At 36.5% G+C, this 22,325-nt stretch overlaps 1 protein-coding gene across 1 annotated transcript in view; it reads left to right on the forward strand.

Annotated features, from left to right (window-relative positions):
• Positions 1 to 22,325, forward strand: part of KIF4A (kinesin family member 4A) — a 129,145-nt gene that overhangs the window by 15,380 nt on the left and 91,440 nt on the right. Inside the window, exons 8-10 of the mRNA XM_004694456.2 lie at positions 12,895 to 13,011; positions 13,641 to 13,816; positions 18,164 to 18,225. Of these exons, the coding sequence (XP_004694513.1) occupies positions 12,895 to 13,011; positions 13,641 to 13,816; positions 18,164 to 18,225 (355 nt within the window). The remainder of the gene's footprint in view (positions 1 to 12,894; positions 13,012 to 13,640; positions 13,817 to 18,163; positions 18,226 to 22,325) is intronic.

The following is a 22,325-nucleotide window of genomic DNA, read 5'->3' on the forward strand; positions in this document are numbered from 1 at the left end:
AGGCTTCACCAGAGACAGAGTAGGGAGCAGAACAGGCAGATCAACGAAGCACACTGCTGAGGGGAGCAGCGGGCGGGTCAGGAGAGGTCTGCCACACCATGTGGGTCACCTCCAGTGCAGGTGGGAATCGAACTCATGCGGAAGTGGCTTAAGCTTCTTAGTGCTGTGTTTTAACCCGTTGCGCCACCAGGGAGGGCCCTATACCTTATGTTTTGAAGTCACATTACCTGGCTACATTATGGCATAGGGTATATGTCTCTTTAAGGATAATATCTTTTTTGGTCTGATTAATATTTGTTTGTCTACTTTATTAACTCTTGCTCAGTGTGTCTTTTTGCTTCCCTTATATTGTCAAAACTATCTATATTGATTTTATTCATTAGTTCATTCACTTATACCCCACCTGATGTTCTCTTTTAACAGAATGTTTTACCCTACATATTTTTATGTTTGTGTTGGACTTATTCCTGCCATTAGCTACTAATTCAATGATTGCTCCCATTCTGGTACCAGTACCAATTATATTGAATGTTTTCCCAAGGTTCCCTCATTTTTACTGAATCTGCTAACTTTCAAATCTGTACTACTCTGGAGCTGGTGCCCCTTTTTTATAGCAGTTCTTTCATATATTTTTCTTCTACTGCCCTGAGTCACCACTTTCAAACTTACGGATTTTGGTGTTTTTATTCCACCAGTGATAGATTCACAGGTGGCTGGTAGCTTTCTTACTTGACAACATCTTCAAAGGTTTTTAGGGATTCTCAAAGTAATTTCACTCATTTGTACAGAGGGTTTTACTTATACATTCTGGGTTAACCATCTTAGCTTTAGGACTTCAGTTTCATCATTTGTAAAATAGGATTTGAGTATATACCTCCACAGAGATGTAAGGGCTAAGTGAACTCATATTATGTAAAAGATCTAACACACTGTCTGGTATATAGTAACCTCCGAATCGTCATTAATTTAATCTGTTCTGTGTTTTTACTTGTTCCTCATGGTGACTAGTGAGGAATATAGAGGCCTAGTACTAGCTCTGCTGAAGGGTGTTTTAAATTTTTAAAAAAGATTTATTTTTATATATTTGTGCGTACAAGAACTAGGATACAGGCCAGAGGTGCAGGACAGTGACAGGGTTCACCAGAGACAAAGTGGGGAACAGAACATATTGACTGAAATACACTGCTGAGGGAACAGTAGGCTGGATAGGAAAGGTCTCTGCACCATGTAGATCACCTCCCTGGCTGGGGATGAAGCTTGTGTTGCAGTGGCTGCTGATAGCTCTAAACCCTTGCACCACCTGAGGGAGCCCTGTTTCTCAACTTTTGAGGTGAATTTTGAGGATGGAAAAGGTTTATAAGGGTGCAAATTTTATCAGCAGAATTACGTTTTCTTTCACTAATACCATTCCTAAAATCAAGCCACCCACTACTAGAGGCAATCATTTTTCTACCTATGCAGAGCTAAGAAAGTTGCTCATCCCTCTAGAATATTTCCAGAGGTTGAATGTGGCCCATTAGAATTTTGTTGCATATTTTACTACTGGTGGTAGAGAAAGGAAGTGTTTACAAGTGCCAGATTTGATATGTGAGTAAAAGAAGTTTATGACAAGTCATGGATGGCTACTAGATCAAATGGGAGATGACATTAACTGAAGGTAAGAGTGAGAAAACAGGAAATGAGTATATAAGAAGCATATGACCAGAGTCAAAAATAATAAGTTTGATTTTGAATATATCAGATTTGGAGTGCATATTCAAAAAGTCCAGGAAGCAAATGGGAAATTCAGAACCTAGAATTTAGAAGCAACATCTGTGCTAGAGATAAAAAAATTGGAATCTGTAGATGTGGCTGCTCAGGAAGATTTGAGTAGAGAAAAACTGGATAATGAGAGAGCCAAAACTAAATAGTATTGTAGTCAAGGGTAAAGGAGCCAATTAAAAGGGTTCAAGAGACAAAAGAGGATTTTAAAAATTGATGTAGGCATTTCTAGAAAGAAAGGGATTGTCACCTGTGTCAAATTCTTAGTAGTTACGAGCTCTGAAGAACTATGAAGAGACAGGTAGATTTGTACACTGAGGTTTTGGTTATCGTTGCCAAACCATTTTCATTTAGTGGTAAAGAATCAGAATAGATTGCATCCTATAGGGCAGTGCATTTAACTACCATTCTGAATATGATATTTCTCTTTTCCATTAATTTCTTGTATCCCTTAATATGGAGTGGTATTTTTCTTGTTTCTAATCTTTTCATAACTGGTTCAGTGTTTGTGTTTTTCTGTTACTGATATTTGTTGGGGGAATGTATTCATGTTTGTGAGACTTACCCATCTTGATACATATCTTCTTTTTTCTAATTTTTTTAAAAATTTGGTACTTAAGTTTACTTGGTATAAAATACTACCAGTAAAAAAAAATGATCTCCTTGCCAATATTTATTCTTATTATTTAATCCTCAATTTAGCAACAAGAAAAACATTGAAGGATGCACCCAGGACTTGTAAAGTTACTTTCTAGGAGGATCTAATTTCTGATTTTAATTGGGATGGTTTTTGTTTTTAATATTTGGAATGATATTTTGTTTCTGGTTTCAATTAATTGTATTTATTCATTTAGTTCCAGAAGATCTTTTTTATGTTGTATTTTAATGTCCTTGAGACATCTTTTCATAAACAAAATTTGTTTCAACAACTATTTCATTAAGTCTTTTCTAAGTGTTATGGTTGCTCTTCACTTTGACTTCTGGGTCCCCTTAGATGTAGTGATTTTTCTTTGTCTGCTCATTGGGGCCCAAGTCTGATACTGAGGTACCTTAAGTTATTGCAGCCAAATGAGTGGAAAAGGCACACTGGTTTCTAACCATGAGGCAGCACTCAACGCAGGCATGTTGTCAGTCAGCTTCTCAGGGAGGCATCAAGAGAAAGCCTCTGTACTCCAGTTGTCTGATATGCTAGCTTCAAGGTAGAAGAGGACCCAACTCAAGTCTTCAGTTTCTTCTCCACATTTTCTAATCCAAGGAAACCTGGCAATATCAAGGCTCCTCCTAGGAATTCTCATAATTCTATGGGCCAAAACTTAACCAGGAATCATGTTCCCATGCTTGTACTTTGGCTTTTACATCAGATCCTAAACCCTCAGTCCAAGGTTCTTTCTTGTTCCAGAAATTAAAAACCTCATACAGCCGAACTCTTGGTTATCAGATCCACCCAATGATCTCACTCTTTTAGCTGAATACAGCACCTACATAGATCAAGCACAGAATAGATGGATCAGACTCGGGAATATAGGGGATCTGGGATATCATGTTTAACATGCCATCTTCCCAAAATTTTAAAAATGGATACTACCAAACTTCCATAAAGGCATATGAGATTATTAATTTTTCTAGTTTTATAACCTTTCTACTACATACTTTTACCAAGTTGGTAACTGAAAAGGTATCTCATTTTCATTTCTATACTTATTAGTGAAGTCAAACACACTTTGATACTTATAGACTATTTGTATTCTGGATTAAATTAGCCATTCAAGGTTATTTCTCTTCCTTTAGTCAGTGTGGATGCTGTATATCTCTTGTTAAGGTTATTCCTAGTTGTGTTATACTATTGAATGTTAAATATATTCAGGTCACTGCCAGATGAATCATGAATATATTACCAATGGATAATTGGTAGATTTTTCAGCTAGAGTAAAATATATATACAAAAAAGGGCCCAAACAATAATTAATAATATATGCTTTGATGAACATCAGTGTATCAATGTAATTAGCACCCAAATCAAGAAAAATTAAATGTATCCCTGAAGTACTATTTGTATCCACTTCCACTCTGTTTTTTCTAAAGGGTAACTTTGCATCTGACTTCTTTTATTCTGTGTAAGGTCCGCATAGGAAATTCAGAATGCCCATAATTTAGTTTTGTCTATTTTTAAATTTGAAAGTCAGATAAATGATGAATCATTTTGCATGGAACATACTTATATTAAAAATGACTCATTGTTACTGAAATTGAAATTTAACTGGATGTCTTGTATTTTTTTTCTTTTGCTAAATCTGATAACCCTAACTCAACTTAATGCTTGTGAGATTTCAGCCTCATAATTGTGTGTAGTAGTAGTTCATTCATTTTCATTACTATACATAGTCTATTGGTGAATATGCCACTGTAGATCCTTTCTATTGTTGGATAGATATTTGGGTAATTTCCAACTTAGGGTTATGATGAATAGTGCTGCTTTTGAATATTCTTTTACACTTACTTGGTTAAACATATACGTGCAAATTCCTTCAGTACCAAATCTTCTGAAACTACTTCCCTATCTCCTTCCCTATAAAGACAAGCTCCTCAAAAAAGTTTATATTGCAGCCCTTCCTGGTGGTGCAGCGGGTTAAAGCACAGCACTGAGAAGCTTAAGCCATTTCCACATGAGTTCGATTCCCACCTGTCCCAGAGGTGACCACATCGCGTGGCAGACCTCTCCTGGCCCCCCCGCTGCTCCCCTCAGCAGTGTACTTTGTTGATCTGCCTGTTCTGCTCCCTGCTCTGTCTCTGGTGAATCCTCTCACCCTCCGCATCTCTGGCCGTACCCCAGTTCTATATGGATAAATAAATAAATCTTAAAAAAAAAAGTTTATATTGCTTAGCAACACATGTGACTCACTCAGTTATGTTGTTTTGTGAGATACCGAATGCATGTAGAAAATGCATAAATCATGAATATAGTTCAGTAAATAACTATAAAGTACAGAGCCATATAAATACCACTTAGGTTGAAGAAACATTTCTAGCACTCCTGTGTACGTACCCCTCTCAGGTCATCACTTCCTTTCCCTGTGAAGGTAACCACTCCTGACTGGTAGTGATCCTCTTACTTTCTTTGATAATAGTGCCATCTGTCTATACAACTCTAAATTGCATAATTTAGTTTTGTCTATTTTTAAAATTTGCACAAATGGAATCATACTATATGTAATCTTTTGTACCTTCCATGTGAGAGATTCATCTGTGTTGTGCATAGCTGTAGTTTCTTTATTTCTGTGGAGTGTTCCATTGTGTGACTATACAGCTGATGGATATTCCATTTGTTTACAATTTTTGGTCATTATCAACAATACCCTTGTGAACATTTTTGCTTATGTACCCTCCCTGCTGCATATGTGTTAGAATTTTCTAGGGCCTATATACCTAAAAGTAAGTTATTGAGTCACAGTGTACATATACACCAAAGTGCTCCAATATATGAGAATCCTTGTTGTTCCACTACCAAATCTCCCACAATACACCACCACAATCCACTGACATTTTCCTCCCCGTTGTTGTCCCTCTTCCAAACCCTCCCTGCTCTGTATGTTTTAGTTGTATAGTCAACTTTCAAGGATTAGTTTTTAAGCTGTCATTATCTGACCCTTGCTTTAGTTTCTCTCTATTCTACATATTAGTGACACCATCTGGTGTTTATCTTTTTCCTTCTGATTTGTTTCACTTAGCATTATCCCTTCTAATTTAATCCATGTTGCCTCAAATGGTATGGGTTTATCTTTTTTTTCCATCTCTGAGTAGCATTTCATTGTGTATACATACTACATCTTCTTGATCCACTCATCTGTCTTGGAGCATATAGGTTGTTTCCACATTTCGGATATTGTAAATGCTGCAGTAAACTTGGGGTGCAAATTTTCCTTCAAATTAGTGTTTCTGAATTTTTTGAGTGGATAGCTTTGTGTGGAGTTACTGGGTTGTATGGTGGATCCATTTTTAATGTTTTGAAACACCTCTGTATTACTTTCCCACCACCAGTATGTAGGCAAGTTTGCTTTCTTCCACATCCTCACCAGCACTTACTGTTTTGGTCTTTTCGATATGGGCCATTCTCACAGGTATGAGGTGGTATCTCCATTGTGGTCTTTATTTGCATTTCCCAGATGACATGTGTTTATTAACAGTTTAATTTGTAGTCTGTATGTCTTCTTTGAAGAAGTGTCTGTTTAGTTCTTCTGTCCATTTTTTGATTGGTTTGTTTGGGTTTTATTGAATCGAATGAACTCTTTGTAGCTCTTCAGTATCAGTCTGTTGTCAAATGTATGTATGCAACTATTTTCTCCCATTCAGTAGTGTCTTTTTATTTTAATTATGGTTTCTTTCACATCACAGAACATTTTTAGTCTTATGTTGCTTATGTTCTCTTGTTTTCCTTGTTGGGGACAGATCCCTAAAGAGATCACTGAAATTTATGTCATGAAGTGTTATACCTAATTTTTTCCTGTGTATTTTATAATTTCAAGTCTTACTTTCATGTATTTTATCCATTCTAAATTGATTTTATATATAGTTCAATTTCATTCTTGTGTATGCAGCTGTCCAGTTTTGACAACACCAATTATTGAACAGATTAGTGTATGCTCATGATCCCTTTGTCATAGATTAACTGTCCATAAAGATGTGGGTTTATTTCTGGGGTCTCAATTCTATTCCGTTGGTCTGTGTGTCTATTTTTGTTTTAATACTGTGAAAGTGTGATGCACACATTCTTCTCTCTCTCTCTCTCTCTTTTTCAAGATTCTTTTGGCTTCTCTGGTCTTTTGTGGTTATATATGAATTTTAATGGTGTATGCTCCAGTTCTTTGAGAACTGCCATAGATATTTTTATTGAGGTTGTGTTGAATCTGTATATTGCTTTGGGTAGGATGGCCATTTTGACAATTAATTCTTCCAATTCATGAGCAGAGAATTTGCCATTTCTTTGTGTCATCTTCTATTTCTCTTAACACCTTCATTGTATTCTTTGTATGGCTCCATTACCTCCTCTGGTTTACTCCTAAGTTTTTCATTTTATTTTTTGGTGTCATTGTAAATGGGATCACATTCTTAATTACTTGTCTTCTATCTCATTTGTATATAGGAAGACAGCAGGTTTTTGTCAATGGCTTTTATGTGTTTGTCTTGCCTAATTGCTCTAGTTAAGACTTAACAATACTTTGTTGAATAATAGTGGTGAGAGTGGACATCCTTGTCTTATACCAAATCTTTGTAGAAAAGTTTTCAGATTTTCACCATTGAGAATGATATTGGCTGTGGATTTGTTGTAAATGACTTTTATTATGTTAAAGTATTTTCTATTTATCTCCCCAAATTTCAAGAGTTCTCATCATAAACGTATGTTGGATCTTATCAAATGTCTCTTCAGCATCAATTGATATTATCATAATATGTGTTTTTATCTTTTGGTTGTTGTTGTTGATGTGGTGAATTACATGGATTGATTTTCAGGTGTTTGACTACCCTGTGTCTCTGGTAGGAATCTTATTGGTCATGGTGTGTAATCCTCTTATTTCTTTGTTGGACTGAGTTCGCTAGGAGATTTTTGCACTTGTGCACACTAGAGAATTTGCTCTATAACTTTCTTTTTTGTGTGTTGTCTTTGTTTGGTTTTGGTATTGAAGTAAGTTTTCCTTATAAAGTGTGTTTGGATGTGTTCCTGCTTTTTCAATTTTTTTTGGAAGAGCTTGTGTAGGATAGGTATTAGTTCATCTTTGAAAACTGGGTATAATTCATTTGTGAAACCATCTGGTCCTGAGCTTTTGTACTTTGGGGAGAGTTTTCTTTACCATTTCAATTTCCTTGCTGATGATTGGTTTGTTCTGGATTTCTATTCCCTGTTCAGTCTTAGATGATGTATAATTCTAGGAATTTGCCCATCTCTTCCATGTTATTCAATTTGCTAGCATATAAATGTTGATAGTAGCTTCTATTCTCTAAATTTCTGTAGCATCAGCTATAATTTCTCCTGTTTTTGATTCTCTTTATTTGAGATTTCTCCCTTATTTTCTTAGTGAGCCTTGCTGTAGATTTGTATATTTTATTTTAAAGCAATAGCTTCTAGTTTCATTAATCTTTTGAGTTGTCTTTTTATTTCTATTTCATTTATTTTTGCCTGATTTTTAATTATTCTGCTATACTGACTTTTTTTTCTAATTCCTCTAGATGATATAGTTATTTATTTGAGCTCTTTGTTGATTTCTTCAAGGAAAATGAATTTCAGCCTGTTTCAGATATTTTTACCCAATATTCTTTGAACTCTTGAAATTTTCAATACTATATGCCTTACAGGTCTCATTTTATTTGGGTACTCTGAAGTTCTTTTAGCTTCTGTTTATTTAGTTCCTTCCCCAGGTTTGGGAAGTTTTCCTCTTTTATTTCTTTAAATAAGTTCTCTGTTCCCTTTTCTCTCACCTTCCTTATGGGAATAGTCACTGTCCTTATATTGCCATTCCTAATGGAGTTGAGTGGTTTTCAGGTATCTCCTCCTTTTCTTTTCCTTTTTATTTCTCGCTTCTTCTACCTGGGCACTTTGTGCATTCTCTTTAAGGTCATTAATTTGATCCTCCATTTGTTTTATTATTCTAATTACATAGCGTTATTCAGAAATTATTATGTCCTTTATTGATCTTTTTATGTCTTAAAACTCCATTATTCAAAAATTTTCTGTTTGCTAGTTATATTTCTCATGATGTTCATTTAGTTTTTGTAAATTTTGTTTAAGCTCTTTATTTTGACTTTCAGAGTTCCTTTGCATCAACTTGACTTGCTTTTCTGCATTTTTTTTTCCTTTTTAAAAATTTATTTAGTATTGCAATTTCGAACTCTAATCAGATAGGAATATAAAAACCTTCCTTATTTTTTTCTGGTTGGGCTCTGGTAAGTTGTTCTCTTTGTGGTGACATATTCTCTTGAAACCTCAATCAGCCTTGTAGAGTTTTCTTTTTGGGGGGGTGTTTTCTTTTTTTGACGGGAGTTGTACATTTTTTTTAAAGATTTATTTATTTGTGCATATAGAACTGGGATACAGGCCAGAGGCTCAGGGGCGGTGAGAGGCTTCACCAGAGACAGAGTCGGGAGCAGAACAGGCAGATCGACGAAGTACACTGCTGAGGGGAGCAGCGGGTGGGTCAGGAGATGTCTGCCATACCATGTAGTCACCTCCGGGGCAAGCGGGAATCGAACTCATGAGAAAGTGGCTTTAGCTTCTTAGTGCTGTGCTTTAACCCGCTGCGCCACCAGGGAGGGTCGGGTTGTACATTTTGCTTTAGGTTTCCCTGTTTTTTAAAACTTAATATTACCTTAGAGATTTATCTTCCTGCCCAGTAGGTGGCACTGTGGTTTTTTTTGTTGTTATTTTAGATACCTGGCCTTTACAGGTTTCTGTGTAGCTCTGGATACCTGATCTTATAACTGCTGAGTCAGGATTTGGGAGTGCTCCTGGAGTGGTCAAGTCACTGTTGTGAATTCTCTGTGGAAGTGAAGGTTTTTGTTTATGGCACTACCAATAGCTTTCTCTGGAGTTCCTGTTCCAACACTGTTGTTCAAGAACTAGAGAGGCAGACCTGCTGGGAGAACCCCAGCTCTTTCACACATATTCCTCAGTCCACTGTGTGTGCCTCCACACCATTCAGCTCTCCCCTTCCCAAGGCAGCCAAGTGGCTGTGCCTCCAGTTGTAGTGAAGCCTTCAGGTACCTCTCTTCCTTACCTCTTCAATGAAACATGAATCTCCTAGGTGTCTCTCCTAGTACAGTCTGTCTAGGCATTGATGGCCAAAAGTTGTGTTCCAGTTTTGCCCCACGCCCCAGGATTCTCTGGGTTCTGTATTCTACAGGTTAACTTAGATGATTATTTGAGGAGTGAACCAAGGAACTGCCTCTGGTACCATCTTGGACCCACCTGTACCTGGAGGTGCAGATTTAAGCAATCAATAATATATTAGAACACAGATGAAATAACCCAATAAGTAAGTGCTTGAGAGGGAGTCCCAAGAGAGTACTTTTAATGAGTAGGTATTGGAATGACTGGCCCATAAAGTAGACTGGTAATGATTGAGAATGGGAGAGCAAAATTATATATTTTTACCAATCCTCCCTTTTTTTCATATATCTATTTACATTATTATTCATTTTATAACAATGTTTACTTCCCCCTCCCCCTCCCATCATCACCATAGCCCCTTATATTCCTCCCTCCTGATCCCTCTCTGTTCCCTTCCCCTTTAGGATCTCTCTGGTTTTTACTTGTCTGTTTTTATACCAGTTCTCCCTTTTCAACCTCAAGTGTTTCTTATTTCCAAGTTACCTGATGCCTTAAAGCAAATTATATCATTTCTGTAAAGAACAGAAATTAACCAAGGAGTTGGAGCCAGACTCCTACATTTGAATCCTGACTTTAACTTCTTAGATGTTTAACCTTAGGCAAGTTACCTAGCCTCTTTGTGCTTCAACTGTTGTATCTGTCAATCCGGGATAATAATATTTTATATATACTTAATAGGGCTATTGTGAAGATTAAATGAGTTAATATGTATAATATACCTAGAATAGGGTCTGACTTAAATACTGTATAAACTTACTGTTATTTTCATCATCACCCTCATTATTGTCTCTCTGCAGTTACTTTAGATTGAGGCTTCCTCAATCTTGCAAAGTCAGTTTTCACTGTCTACCTGTGCTCTAAAAATAAGTTGCAACCTCCTACCTACTGATATTTCCTGTCCTATGTTCTATAATCTTGTGGATTAGTACTTTCAAAATTCCTTTCAGTGATGTGAGAAAGGAGAGGGGAAAAAGTGCTGATAGTCATTCTCCAATGATCGAGCACACCTTCCTATAATATCAGTTTTGTGAGATAATACACACATTACACTTGTTTTATGGATAAGAGAAACTTTGAGTGACTTATCCAAGGTCACATGTTGGTATATGGCAGAGGCAGTGTTTGAAATGAAGATTCTGTCTCCTAACCAAGTTCCCTTCCATTCTATTCCCTTTCTATAATTATTTCTCTAAATTTTCTAATATTGTTGAGTAAAAAGACTATATCTATGTTATAACATTGCTTCTGTTTCTACTCTGTGATACCTACCTTAGGCTCATACGTTTTCTTCACATCCCAAATAGGATATGGCCCAATAAGATGGCACAATGTTCTGTTTGTCTAAACGAAGAAAGAAAAGACATAAACTAATACAAGGGTTAGTATAGGTACTGGCTAAAAGATTTGATAAATCTTGACAGGCTCTCTTTCACATTCTGTATAGGATAAATGGGCCTCAAAAATGGTACCCCTTCCAACTTGCAATAAAAGGAAAAGAAAGGAATGGTTTCTTAAAGGAATTGGTTTGGTTTTATTTTAGAGTGAGGAGAGTTGGTATGTGTACAGATTGAAAGAAAAAAAATGGTGAAGGAAAAATAAATAGAATATCCAAGTGAAAGGAAAGACTAAAGAATTTGGGGTCCTAAGCAAATGGGAGGTATAGAGGCTGAATGAAAATAAATGTGTTATATTTTCCTCTGAAACAAAAATGATTATGGAATAGTAATAGCAGAGGAAAGACTGTGAAGTTAGGAGAGGAAATATCAGAAAGTCCTTGTGGATAATTTTGATCCCCATTATTTATTTTTTGAAACTTCTACTAATAGAGTAAAGGTAGGTTTATGTCCTGAAAATGATTAGTGTTTCTAATAGCTGTTGTGGTGAAGAAGAAAAGATTGTTAGTTGACCAAGGGTTCAACTAAGATCAGGTAGCATGTTCTATAATGGATAGATCTAGTCCATTTGATTTAGTGACTTCCTTCAGTATCACATCCTATAGAAATTTATGTGTATACACATATATATACACACATACAATTGGTTTAACCTGTGACTGGAAATGACATAGTGGAAATAGCAGAAGGTCATGGCTCTAGTAACTTCTTAGGAAAGCATAACTAAAATATATTCCAAAATATACAGTTTAAGGCCAATGAGAGGATAATCTACCAGAGAGATTAGAAAGTATCAATAGATTAATAGTAACAATAAGGATAAAGACCAGGATTCATGAAAGAAATAGAAGGATAGTAGAAATATAATCAGAGAGGAATTTTAGAGCTGAGAATTTTATAGTTATAAATTATTTTAGGTCATAAGGGATTACAAAGTAAAGGTGAATAAGTAAAAGGTATAATGATGCTAACAATGATGATGTCATTTATTCATCATTTGATCTTGTTTTATGTGAGATGTCTTATTTAATTCCCCACCACAGTACAATTAGGTAGGGAGATTTGCCAAGTTTTCTAAAGGAACTTACCCGAAATCATATAACTAGTCAGTAATAAAGCCAGGATTAGAACCTAGGTCTACTGGACACCAAACCCATACACTTAACTATTTTGTGTGTGTGTGTGTGTGAAATACAGTATTCCACCCCCCCAAAAAAAATTATGGGAATTCTGAAGGCTTTCAAGAAGCCTCAGAAATTACTGCAATGTTTAAAAAGCTAACCTTGGAATTTAAGAAGTGGAAAGCAATCTTTACCCTTTTAAAAGCAACAAGAAAGGAGTAACATGGAGAATATTCTAGTGTGATAGAGTAGAAAGAGGATAGGACTTTACTGAAATTCTAAGATGGAATCTCAGACTACCATTTACCAGCTGTTTGAATTTAGACAAGTCATTTAATCTTGGAATTATTTTTGTTGTCTGTAAAATGAGACTGATTGATAGTAAAATAATAATAACTAGTAAACTAATAATAATGTGATAATAAAAATAACTGATCATTTCACATTAAGGGTTAAGTGTATATAAAAAGTAAATAATTGTACAACTGGTCATTGTCATAATAATAATTACCTGTTTGCTCTGTGAAGTACCAACAGATTCAATGTACATAACCAGCATTTGAACCGTTGCCCTTTGAAATTAAAGAGGCTCTCTCAAAAAAGTGATCAGTGTTAAGAAATCTCAGAAATGATGACTTAATATTTCAATTAAGGTCTTTATTTCTTTTTTCTTTCTCAGGATAAATATAGGCATATGTTAGATGCTTTACCAAGAAATTTAAATTTTGTTTTCTGCCATTAGGTATTAATATTAACAGAGGCCTCCTATGCTTGGGAAATGTAATCAGTGCTCTTGGAGATGACAAAAAAGGTGGCTTTGTGCCCTACAGAGATTCCAAGTTGACTCGACTGCTTCAAGGTAAGACAAATATGACTCTCAAAATAGAGACAGTAACTCAGAATGATAGTGCCATGAAAGTGAAGATGGAATAGGTAAAGTATCAAGATTTTTGCACTATCATATACAGAGCTGTTTAATTGATAAGTAGACAAAAGACCTGTTTAGCAAACAGGCTTCGAGGATAATGGAAAAAGTCCTCATATCTAGCTTTGAGAAGAATTCCAACTGTACTTAGTACTTTATACCTGAAAATTAATTGATTTCTGTTTAATTATTAGTGCTTATAAGCAGAATCCCTTGAAGAGTTAAAAAGTCTGCCTAGAGGGTGAATCCTAAGAATTTTTTCTCCAGTACTGGATCCTAACTTACTTGATCCAGGTCCCCAGTGGCTTTAACCTGTTAATTGCTGAAATCACAGTCTCTTTCAAGAGTGGGGACACATGTAATAGGATTCTAAGTGATATGGTTTTCGTGCCAAAAATCTTAGTGATTTTATATTAAATTTAAGACACTTGTAGAAATTTAAGATTTTACTTCTGTAGATTTTTTGCCCCTTATAGCTCTGAGTTTGAAGTTACTGACTTAAATGGACAGCTTTGTTTCCACCCTACTTGTTTGATTTTATTACCTTCTGTCATTTTTTTCAGATTCTCTAGGAGGAAATAGTCATACTCTTATGATAGCCTGTGTGAGTCCTGCTGACTCCAATCTAGAGGAAACATTAAATACTCTTCGCTATGCCGACAGAGCAAGAAAAATCAAGAACAAACCTATTGTTAATATTGATCCACAGACAGCTGAGCTTAATCATCTGAAGCAACAGGTATAAGGGACTTAAAATTTCATGGGGAAAGGTATAAGTATGTGAGTGAAATGATAGAGCTTTTGTTTCTCACCTTCTCCTCTACCAGAAGTTAACGTTGGGTAAGCATTACGTTAGTTTGAGGAAATCTTAAAGTAACTCTTATTAACATGTTTATTATAATATTTAGTATTGTGAGGGTGATATTGGAGAGGCCTAATAAAGAAGAAGTGAATAATAAATGATATAGGCAGGGATGAGATTCTGAAGCTACAGATTTGAGAGTTATTTATTAGATAATATCTGAAGTTATGGAGTGGGTGAGATCAAAGAGTGCCTGTTACATTAAAAGTATACACTAAATATTTGCTGAATGAGTAAATAGACAAGAAAAGAAGACCATCAAAGATAGAACTCTGAGAGAACAGCAGCATTTAAGGAATGGGGGAAGGAGTCAAAACAAGAGAGACTCAACTAGATTGAAGCAGAAAAAGAAAACCATTGGTATCGTGGAAGACAAGGGAAGAGTTGGGGGTTTTTTTGCCTTTTTTAGGGATGAAATTTTCAAAAAGAGTTGTTTATATTATAAATTTTTAAAGAAATGTAAAGTAAAATGACCATTGAAAGCTATCTTTTTTCTTTTTTTAGTTAACAAGAAAGCTATTGGTGACCTCTCTGAGAAGAAGGTTAGGAGAATGATAGGAACAGATTGCTATGGGATGGACAGTGAATGCTAGATAAGGGAGTAGGAAAAGCTAATTGGTTCTTCTTCCAAGATTGAAAGGTGAAAGAAGGCAATAGCTAGTTAGCCAAGGGTCATGGGACACTGGTTTTTTGTTTGTAAAATATGGAAGACACTTAGACAAGTGAAAGAACCTATTGGGACAGACTGAAACTGAAAATAGGGACTAATTAATAAGAGGCCATTTCTAAGTCATTGAAATCCTGAGCACAATAAAGAGGAATTTGCTTTAGACAGTAGAAGGGGTACTTGTCCAAGAGGCACTAATTTTAAGCAAAGAAAAAGGAAATTGAGGGAGTTTCAACCTAATGACCTTTATCGGTGAAGTAGAAGCAAGGTCATCATCCAAGAGCAAGTGAGAAAGTAAATAGAGTAAACATAGGGTTGAAAATAGACATAGAAGAGGAGGCTGAGTAGGAGTACAACTTTGTGCTGGTTATCAGTATGGCTGGTTTTGCAACAGCTCAGTAATCCTGGTAGAAGGAGCTTAGAAGAACGGTAGTTGAAGTGATCCAGACTTGGGGCAGTCAAGTTTCCTTGCCTTCTACTATATAGAAGATCAAAGATCCCACCTATGGATTACTATGAGAATGTCTGTCTACAGTATCATTTCTTATAAAATATGCTATTCAGGTCTGTTCTTATGTTTTTTTACATGTTTATTCCTATGCCAAAAATATCCTTCATCCTATTCATTTATTTGTTCATTCATACTATCAAATACTATTATGTGACAGGCACTATGCTGTATTATTGAGCAAGCAGGCAGTTTCTGTCTTCATGGAATTTATTCTCTAGTAGGAGAAACAACCAGCCACTAAACACATAATCATACTGATTTATACTTTTAAATTTGGTTGTATGCTATACAATGACATGCAGCTATAGAACAGGATCTTCTGTTATATAGCAGTCTGAAAAGACTACCTGAGAAAGCAACATTTGAGCTAAGATCTGAGGGACTGAATAGGAATTATCTATGCAGAAAAAAAAGGAGAGAGGGTCCCAGGGAGAATTGACGTTTATAGCAAAGTATAGTGGTTGAAGGCATTGACACCATCTCCAGACTGCCTGGGTTCAAATCTTAGTTATATAGTTCACGATCTGTGTACCTTAGGAAAGTTCTCTGTGCTCTGTTTTGCTGTCCATAAAATGGAAATAATAATAGTACCTGCTTCATAGAGTTTTTGTGAGGGCTACATGAGTTAATATATGTAAAGCACTTAGAACATATATACTATGTTATATTATAACATATATAATATTATATAATTATATTGTAATATAATGTTATGTTATAATATGCATGTTATATAATAACATTGTTATATATGAATAATATATAATAATACCTCTAAAGTACTTAGAATTTTGCAGCATATAGCCAGTGCTACAAAGTTCCTAAGTTGAGAGTATATATAGTTCAATTGAACAACTCAAATATGCCAGTGCCTAGAGTGGCGAGAGCAAGGAAAGAATATTTCAGGATGAGGCAAAAGAAGAGCCATAGACCTAATTTCAGCACTCATGGTCTTAAAAATGAGGGTTTTTTTTTAAGATTTTATTCATATAGAACTGGGGTACAGGCCAGAGATGTGGAGGGTGAGAGGATTCACCAGAGACAGAGCAGGGAGCAGAACAGGCAGATCGATGAAGTACACTGCTGAGGGGAGCAACGGGCGGGCCAGGAGAGGTCTGCCACGCCATGTGGTCACCTCCGGGGCAGGTGGGGATCAAACTCATGTGGAACTGGCTTAAGCTTCTTAGTGCAGTGCTTTAACACGCTGCACCACCAGGGAGGGCCCCGAAAACGAGGTCTTTTCTTTTTAAAAAAGATTTATTTATTCATGCATACAAGAACTGGGGTACAGACCAGAGGTGCAGGTGGTGAGAAGACTCAGCAGTGACAGAATGGGGAGCAGAACAGGCAGATCGACTGAAACACACTGCTGAAGGGAGCAGCAGGTGAGACTGGAGAGGTCTGCTGCAACATGTGGGTCTCGCCCCTGGCTGGGGATCAAATTCATGCTTCTGTGGCTGCGGATAGCTTCATGGTGCTGAGTCTCAACCCCTTGTTCCTCCAGGGAGACCAGAAACTGAATTTAAATAGGGTAAACATTGATAATTTACACATTTTAAGGGTGGCCTAAACTATTGTATAGACATGGATATAGTGGAACAAGAAAGAGTAGATTCATGGAGACTATTTAAGAAGTTATTGCAGTTATTCAAGAGACAGATGATGATAACTTGGAATTAAGGGTGCTATTGGTGGTGATAGGAAAACATGACCAGTGGATTAAATAAGGGGATATGGGGATGACATCCCAGTGCCTAGCATCTGACTACATATTCACTGACCTGAAGTGCACTAGAAAAGGAACAGATTTAGAAATAGCAGGCAACTAAGTGGAAATATCAATTAGACAAATGAATATAGAAGATATGTTTGAGATAATTTTGAGTCACCAATTCACAAATGGTAATTAAAACTATAGATAGGATAAAACATTAAAAGTAGAGTATAAAATGAGAAGACGGAGTTGAGGAATTTTATCATTTAAAGGACAAATAGAACAAAGATGAAGCAAGAAACAGACTTAGAAGATGGGCTAGAAGAGTAGCAGGAAAAGCAGAGAAATATTATGTCTGGTAAACTGAATGTTAACCAAACAGTAAATCAAGTAGAATAAAGCCTGAAAAATGCCTGTGGGATATAATGACATTAAATTAGTGACTTTAGTGAGCTATTTCATGGGAATTCTGAGGGCAAAAATCAAGTCGGAATCAGCTGATGAGCAATCCAGATGTATGCAAAAGGAAGTAGAGGCAATGGGTATGGAGTATTTCTCACACATTGATAGTGAAGGAGAGAAATGGGGGAAAAGATATAAGGATTGGGATTGGAAAGTGTGCATTTATTTGTCTTAAGATGAGAGATTTGAATGTGTTTTTATGTAGAAAGGGAAGACTTGAATTATGTATAGAATAGAGTAAGGATAGCAAGTATAGTAAAATTCATTAGGGTGTAAGAGTTGGGGTCCCAAAGCACAAGCATGGCGACTGGTCATAGGAAGCATAGTATTTCCTCTTGTCAGAAGAGGTCTTTGGAAATGATAATTGCATATACACTCTAATCTAATGTCCTTATCTATGAAGACTCCCTTTAACTGTTTTGGGATTTCATTGATTTGGTGCTTCTCAGAACCCTAGAGTACTTAACTACATTTAATGACTTAGCATCTTTTGTCTTGTACCACTTTCTGTTTCATACCTTAGGCTTATTTTCATCAACTAGATTGAAAATACACAAGAATTTATTTTTGTATCCCCCCTTCATTGCCTACCCATTGTTGAGTGACTTTAAAAATATTGATGTCCAACAAAAGTTGATTAAGATGCTTAGGTTAAAAGGATAACCTGTTTTCTAAGAACTAAATGTTAGTATAATGCTAATTGTCCTTCTTTCTACCATTGACTCATCAACCTTGATATTTCTGTAATACCTAAAGATGTAGGTATTAGATTTCATAGGGATCTCTAAAATTACCTTATTGTTAGCTGTGGTAGTTCTCTTGACAAGGTCTAAGTTGATGACTAGCTGACTGTTTCTTCGCTTTTCCCAGGTACAGCAGCTACAGGTCTTGTTGCTACAAGCCCATGGAGGTACCCTGCCTGGAACTATAAAGTAAGCATTATAGATTAATTTTAAATATATTTTCTAACAGAGGCTACTTCACCTAGAGGTTTGTTTTCCCCTGATACACTAAAGTTTTTTGGGGTAGCACTTAGCATCAAGTTAAAGATCTTACTGAATTTGCTGGCTATTTAAAACATAGCTAGTTATCCTTGAGACAACCTGATATAATAAGGACAATGAGTTTTGACCTCAGAAGTTTATTCATTGGAATTCTATGGAGAAGGGGTGGCTCTTCTCCCTTGTTTATTTATTTGGATTATATAATTGAAGAGTATGTCCCAAACTTGAAGGAGGAAATGAAAATAGACATGCAAGAAGCTAGAGGACACTAAACTATCGTAATGAAAGAAAAACTACAACAAGATATAATAGATGATCTTCCAAGAGTCCAGGACTAAGAAAAAATAATGAAGCTGACAAGGGGGAAGAGACAGATAACATATAAAGGAAAACCAATTAGACTGATGTTAAATTTCTCCGAAGAAATGTTACAGGAGGTTTTCCTATTCATTCCTCTGTTGGTTTATATATATATATATATATATATGTATATATATATATATATATTTATATATGTATATATTTATTTATATATATATTTTTATAATAGTTTATTTTTACATCATTTTGTACATTTTTTTTCCATCTCAATTGTAATCCTCACGGGTTTCCCATCATCATGTCACCCGTGTGCCATCACCAAAATCCCGTGCACTTCCCTCCCCACCTCCCACGTTTTTGATCCCATTCCCCACTCCACCCCCAGAAAATGCCTTTGGTATATGGTTGTTCATTATTTTTGTTATTTTCTCGCCTGGTCCATTATACTCCTGCTATGAGTGAAACCATCCGGTATTTTTCTTTCTCTTTCTGGCTTATCTCACTAAGCATGATTTTTTCCAGCTCCATCCAAGTTGCTGCAAAAGACATGTGTTTCTCTTTTTTGGTTGCTGAATAATATTCCTTTGTATATATGTATCACATCTTTTTAATCCAGTCATCTACTTTTGGGCATTTGGGCTGCTTCCATGTTGTTGGTTTATATTTTAAAACTTCTTGTACTATTTCTTGAAAGAGGAGTGTTGAAATTTCCAATGTGTATTTTCTTTAACATCTGTTCTCAGAGATGATAGTAATTGTCTAATGTAGTTTGGTGCTCCTTCATTTGTTGAGTATATATTAATCAGTGTTATAAATATTTGGTGTATTGTCCCCTTGATCATTGTATAGTGTCCATCTGTGTATTTTGTCACCTGTTTTTAGGTTGAAGTATTTTTTATCTGATGCATGTATAGTTGCCCCTATCTTCTTCTGGGGGCCATTTGCTTGAAGAATTGTTTTCTACCTGTTTACTTTCAATCTGTTTAGCATTCAGGTGTGTTTCCTCTAGACAGCACAAGGTTAGATTTTGTTTTTCAGTCCAGCATACCATTCTCATAGGGAGAATGGGCTAACATTTATATTTAGCATTATTATTGATACATGCATCTTCTATCTAAGTTTTTTAAGTATGGCAATTTTTAATTCTTTATCAAATTCTTTATCTTTTTTTATCAGTGTTATTGGATTCTATAGTCTGGTTTTCTTTCTGTGGTATATTGTTTCCAGGAGGGCTTGCTTGACCATTTGTATTTTTCTTTTTCCCCATTCTTTGATTTTGGGTTTGTTCTAGTTATAGGGCCACCAGACCACTATTCCAGTGTATATTTTTACTGGATTATAAATGAACCAGCTTGGTGTCTGGGCCATTGTGGTTAGTGAATAGAGGCAGGGGCATGGGCCCTGTGGCTCCCTCCTCAGTTCCTGTCAACCGTACCACTTTTGACAGTGGGAAGGACTTCTGGGTGCTTCTACCAGAGCATTTGGAACACTGGAGTTAGGGGAGGGTATGGGTGTCCCCCACAGCTCTCACCTAAGTACACATTTAATGGATGGCCAGTGCCAGTGCACAGGATTTCCAGGCATTCCTACTTGGACATTGGGCTCTGTTCGAGTTGGTGGGGCTGGAGGACACAGGGTTTCTGCATCTTCCATCTGGGAATGCATCTATTAGGTGGCTGGTGATGGCAGACAGGGCTTCACAGCACTCCTTCCAGGGTTTCAAGGTCATTGGGGCTGGTGGGACTGGAGGCTTGGTTTTCCTGGATGCCCCACCTAGGCACATGTCTACTGGCTGGCTGATGCCTGCGGGCCTCCAGGGTACTTATTTTATTCTGTTGGTAAGCACTCAAAATTATCATTTGTGGGGCCTCCCTCGTAGTACAAGGGGTTACATCTCAGCACTATGAAGCTATTGCCGGCCACTGCACCATGAGTTCAATCCCCAACCAGGGAGCTAACCAACATGACACAGCAGACCTCTCCTGTTTCACCTGTTGCTCCCCTCAGCAGTGTATCTTAATAGATCTACCTATTCTGCTCTGCATTCTGTCACTGGTAAATCCTCTCAACCCCACCCTGCCCTGCACATCTGGCCTACACCCCAGCTCTTGTATGCACAAATAAAAATGAATCTTAAAAAAAAGCTATCATTTGTTTCATTTCTCATAGTTCGTGCTTTGTTCATTGGGAACTGCTTTGAGTTACTTTTGTCTTCTACATGTCCTCAGGTTTTTGAACAAAAGATAAATACTTATGATTCCTTATAAAAGAGATGTCTAAATCTACACTTGACATTTGTATTTTCCCTCTCTAAGCTTAGGAATCAACCACGCTTCCAAAGAATACTAGTTTCTATTTGGGATCCTCCCCACTATCACCATAATCCCAACAACTTAGCTTTTTTTTTTTAATAGATTTTTAAAAATTTTATATTAGCTTATTTTTACATATTTTTGTGAATTTTTCCATCTCAGTTGCAATCCCCCTGCGTTTCCCATCACCAGATCACCCATGTGCCATCACCATAGTCCAGAGCATTTCCCTTCCCCCATTGTTTTTGACCCCATTCCCCACTCCACCCCCACAAAATGTCTCTGGTATATAGCTGTTTATCATTATCATTATTTTCTCGCCTGTTCCATTATATTCCTGCTATGAGAGAAACCATCCGGTATTTTTCCTTTTCTTTCTGGCTTATTTCATGAAGCATGATCTTTTCCAGCTCCATCCATGTTGCTGCAAAAACATGTTGTTGTTTTTTTTGGTTGCTGAGTAATATTCCATTGTGTATATATACCACATCTTTTTAATCCAGTCATCCATTTTTGGGCAATTGGGCTGTTTCTATGTCTTTCCAATTGTGAATAAAGCAGCAATAAACACATGGGGGTGCAGGTATCTTTCTGAACAGTGTTTTTGTGTCTTTTGGGTAGATACCTAGGAGTGGGATTGCTGGGTCGTAGGGAAGCTCCATGTTTAGCAGTTTGAGGAACCTCCAAACAGTTTTCCATAGTGGTTGTCTTAGTTTGCATTCCCACCAGCAGTGCAGGAGAGTTCCTTTTTCTCCACATCCTCGCCAACATTTGTTGTTGCTAGTTGTTTGAAGATGTGCCATTCTCACTGGGGTGAGGTGGTATCTCATTGTGGTTTTAATTTGCATCTCCCTTATTACGAGTGATGTTGAACATTTGTTCATATGCCTGTTGGCCATCTGCATTTCCTCTTTGGAGAAGTGTCTTTTTAGCTCTTCTGCCCATTTTTTGATGGGGTTGTCTATTTTTGTTGAGTTTCATCAGTTCTCTGTATATCTTTGTAATCAATCCTTTATCATTAGTTTTGTGTGAGAAATTTTTTCCCAAACAAGGGGACGGCCGGTTGGTTTTTGTAATGTCTCTTTTGCTGTACAGAAGCTCTTTAACTTGATGTAGTCCCATCTATTTATCCTTGCCTTCACTATCGTTGCATTCGGTGCTCTATCTTTAAAGGTGTCACTGAAGTATCTGTTGTATAGTGTTTGGCCCATCTTTGCTTCCAAGTATTTTATGGTTTTCGTTCTCATGTCTAGGTCTTTAATCCACTTCGAGTTGATTTTTGTGTATGGTGAGAGGTGGTAATCTAGTTTAATTTTTTTTTGCATGTAGCTTCCCAGTTTTCCCAGCACCATTTGTTGAACAAACTTTCTTTGTGCCATTGTATCTTCTTTGCTC

Source organism: Condylura cristata, unplaced genomic scaffold, assembly GCF_000260355.1.
Source record: "Condylura cristata isolate star-nosed mole 26May11 unplaced genomic scaffold, ConCri1.0 scaffold00043, whole genome shotgun sequence".
NCBI classification, from domain to species: Eukaryota; Metazoa; Chordata; class Mammalia; order Eulipotyphla; family Talpidae; genus Condylura; species Condylura cristata.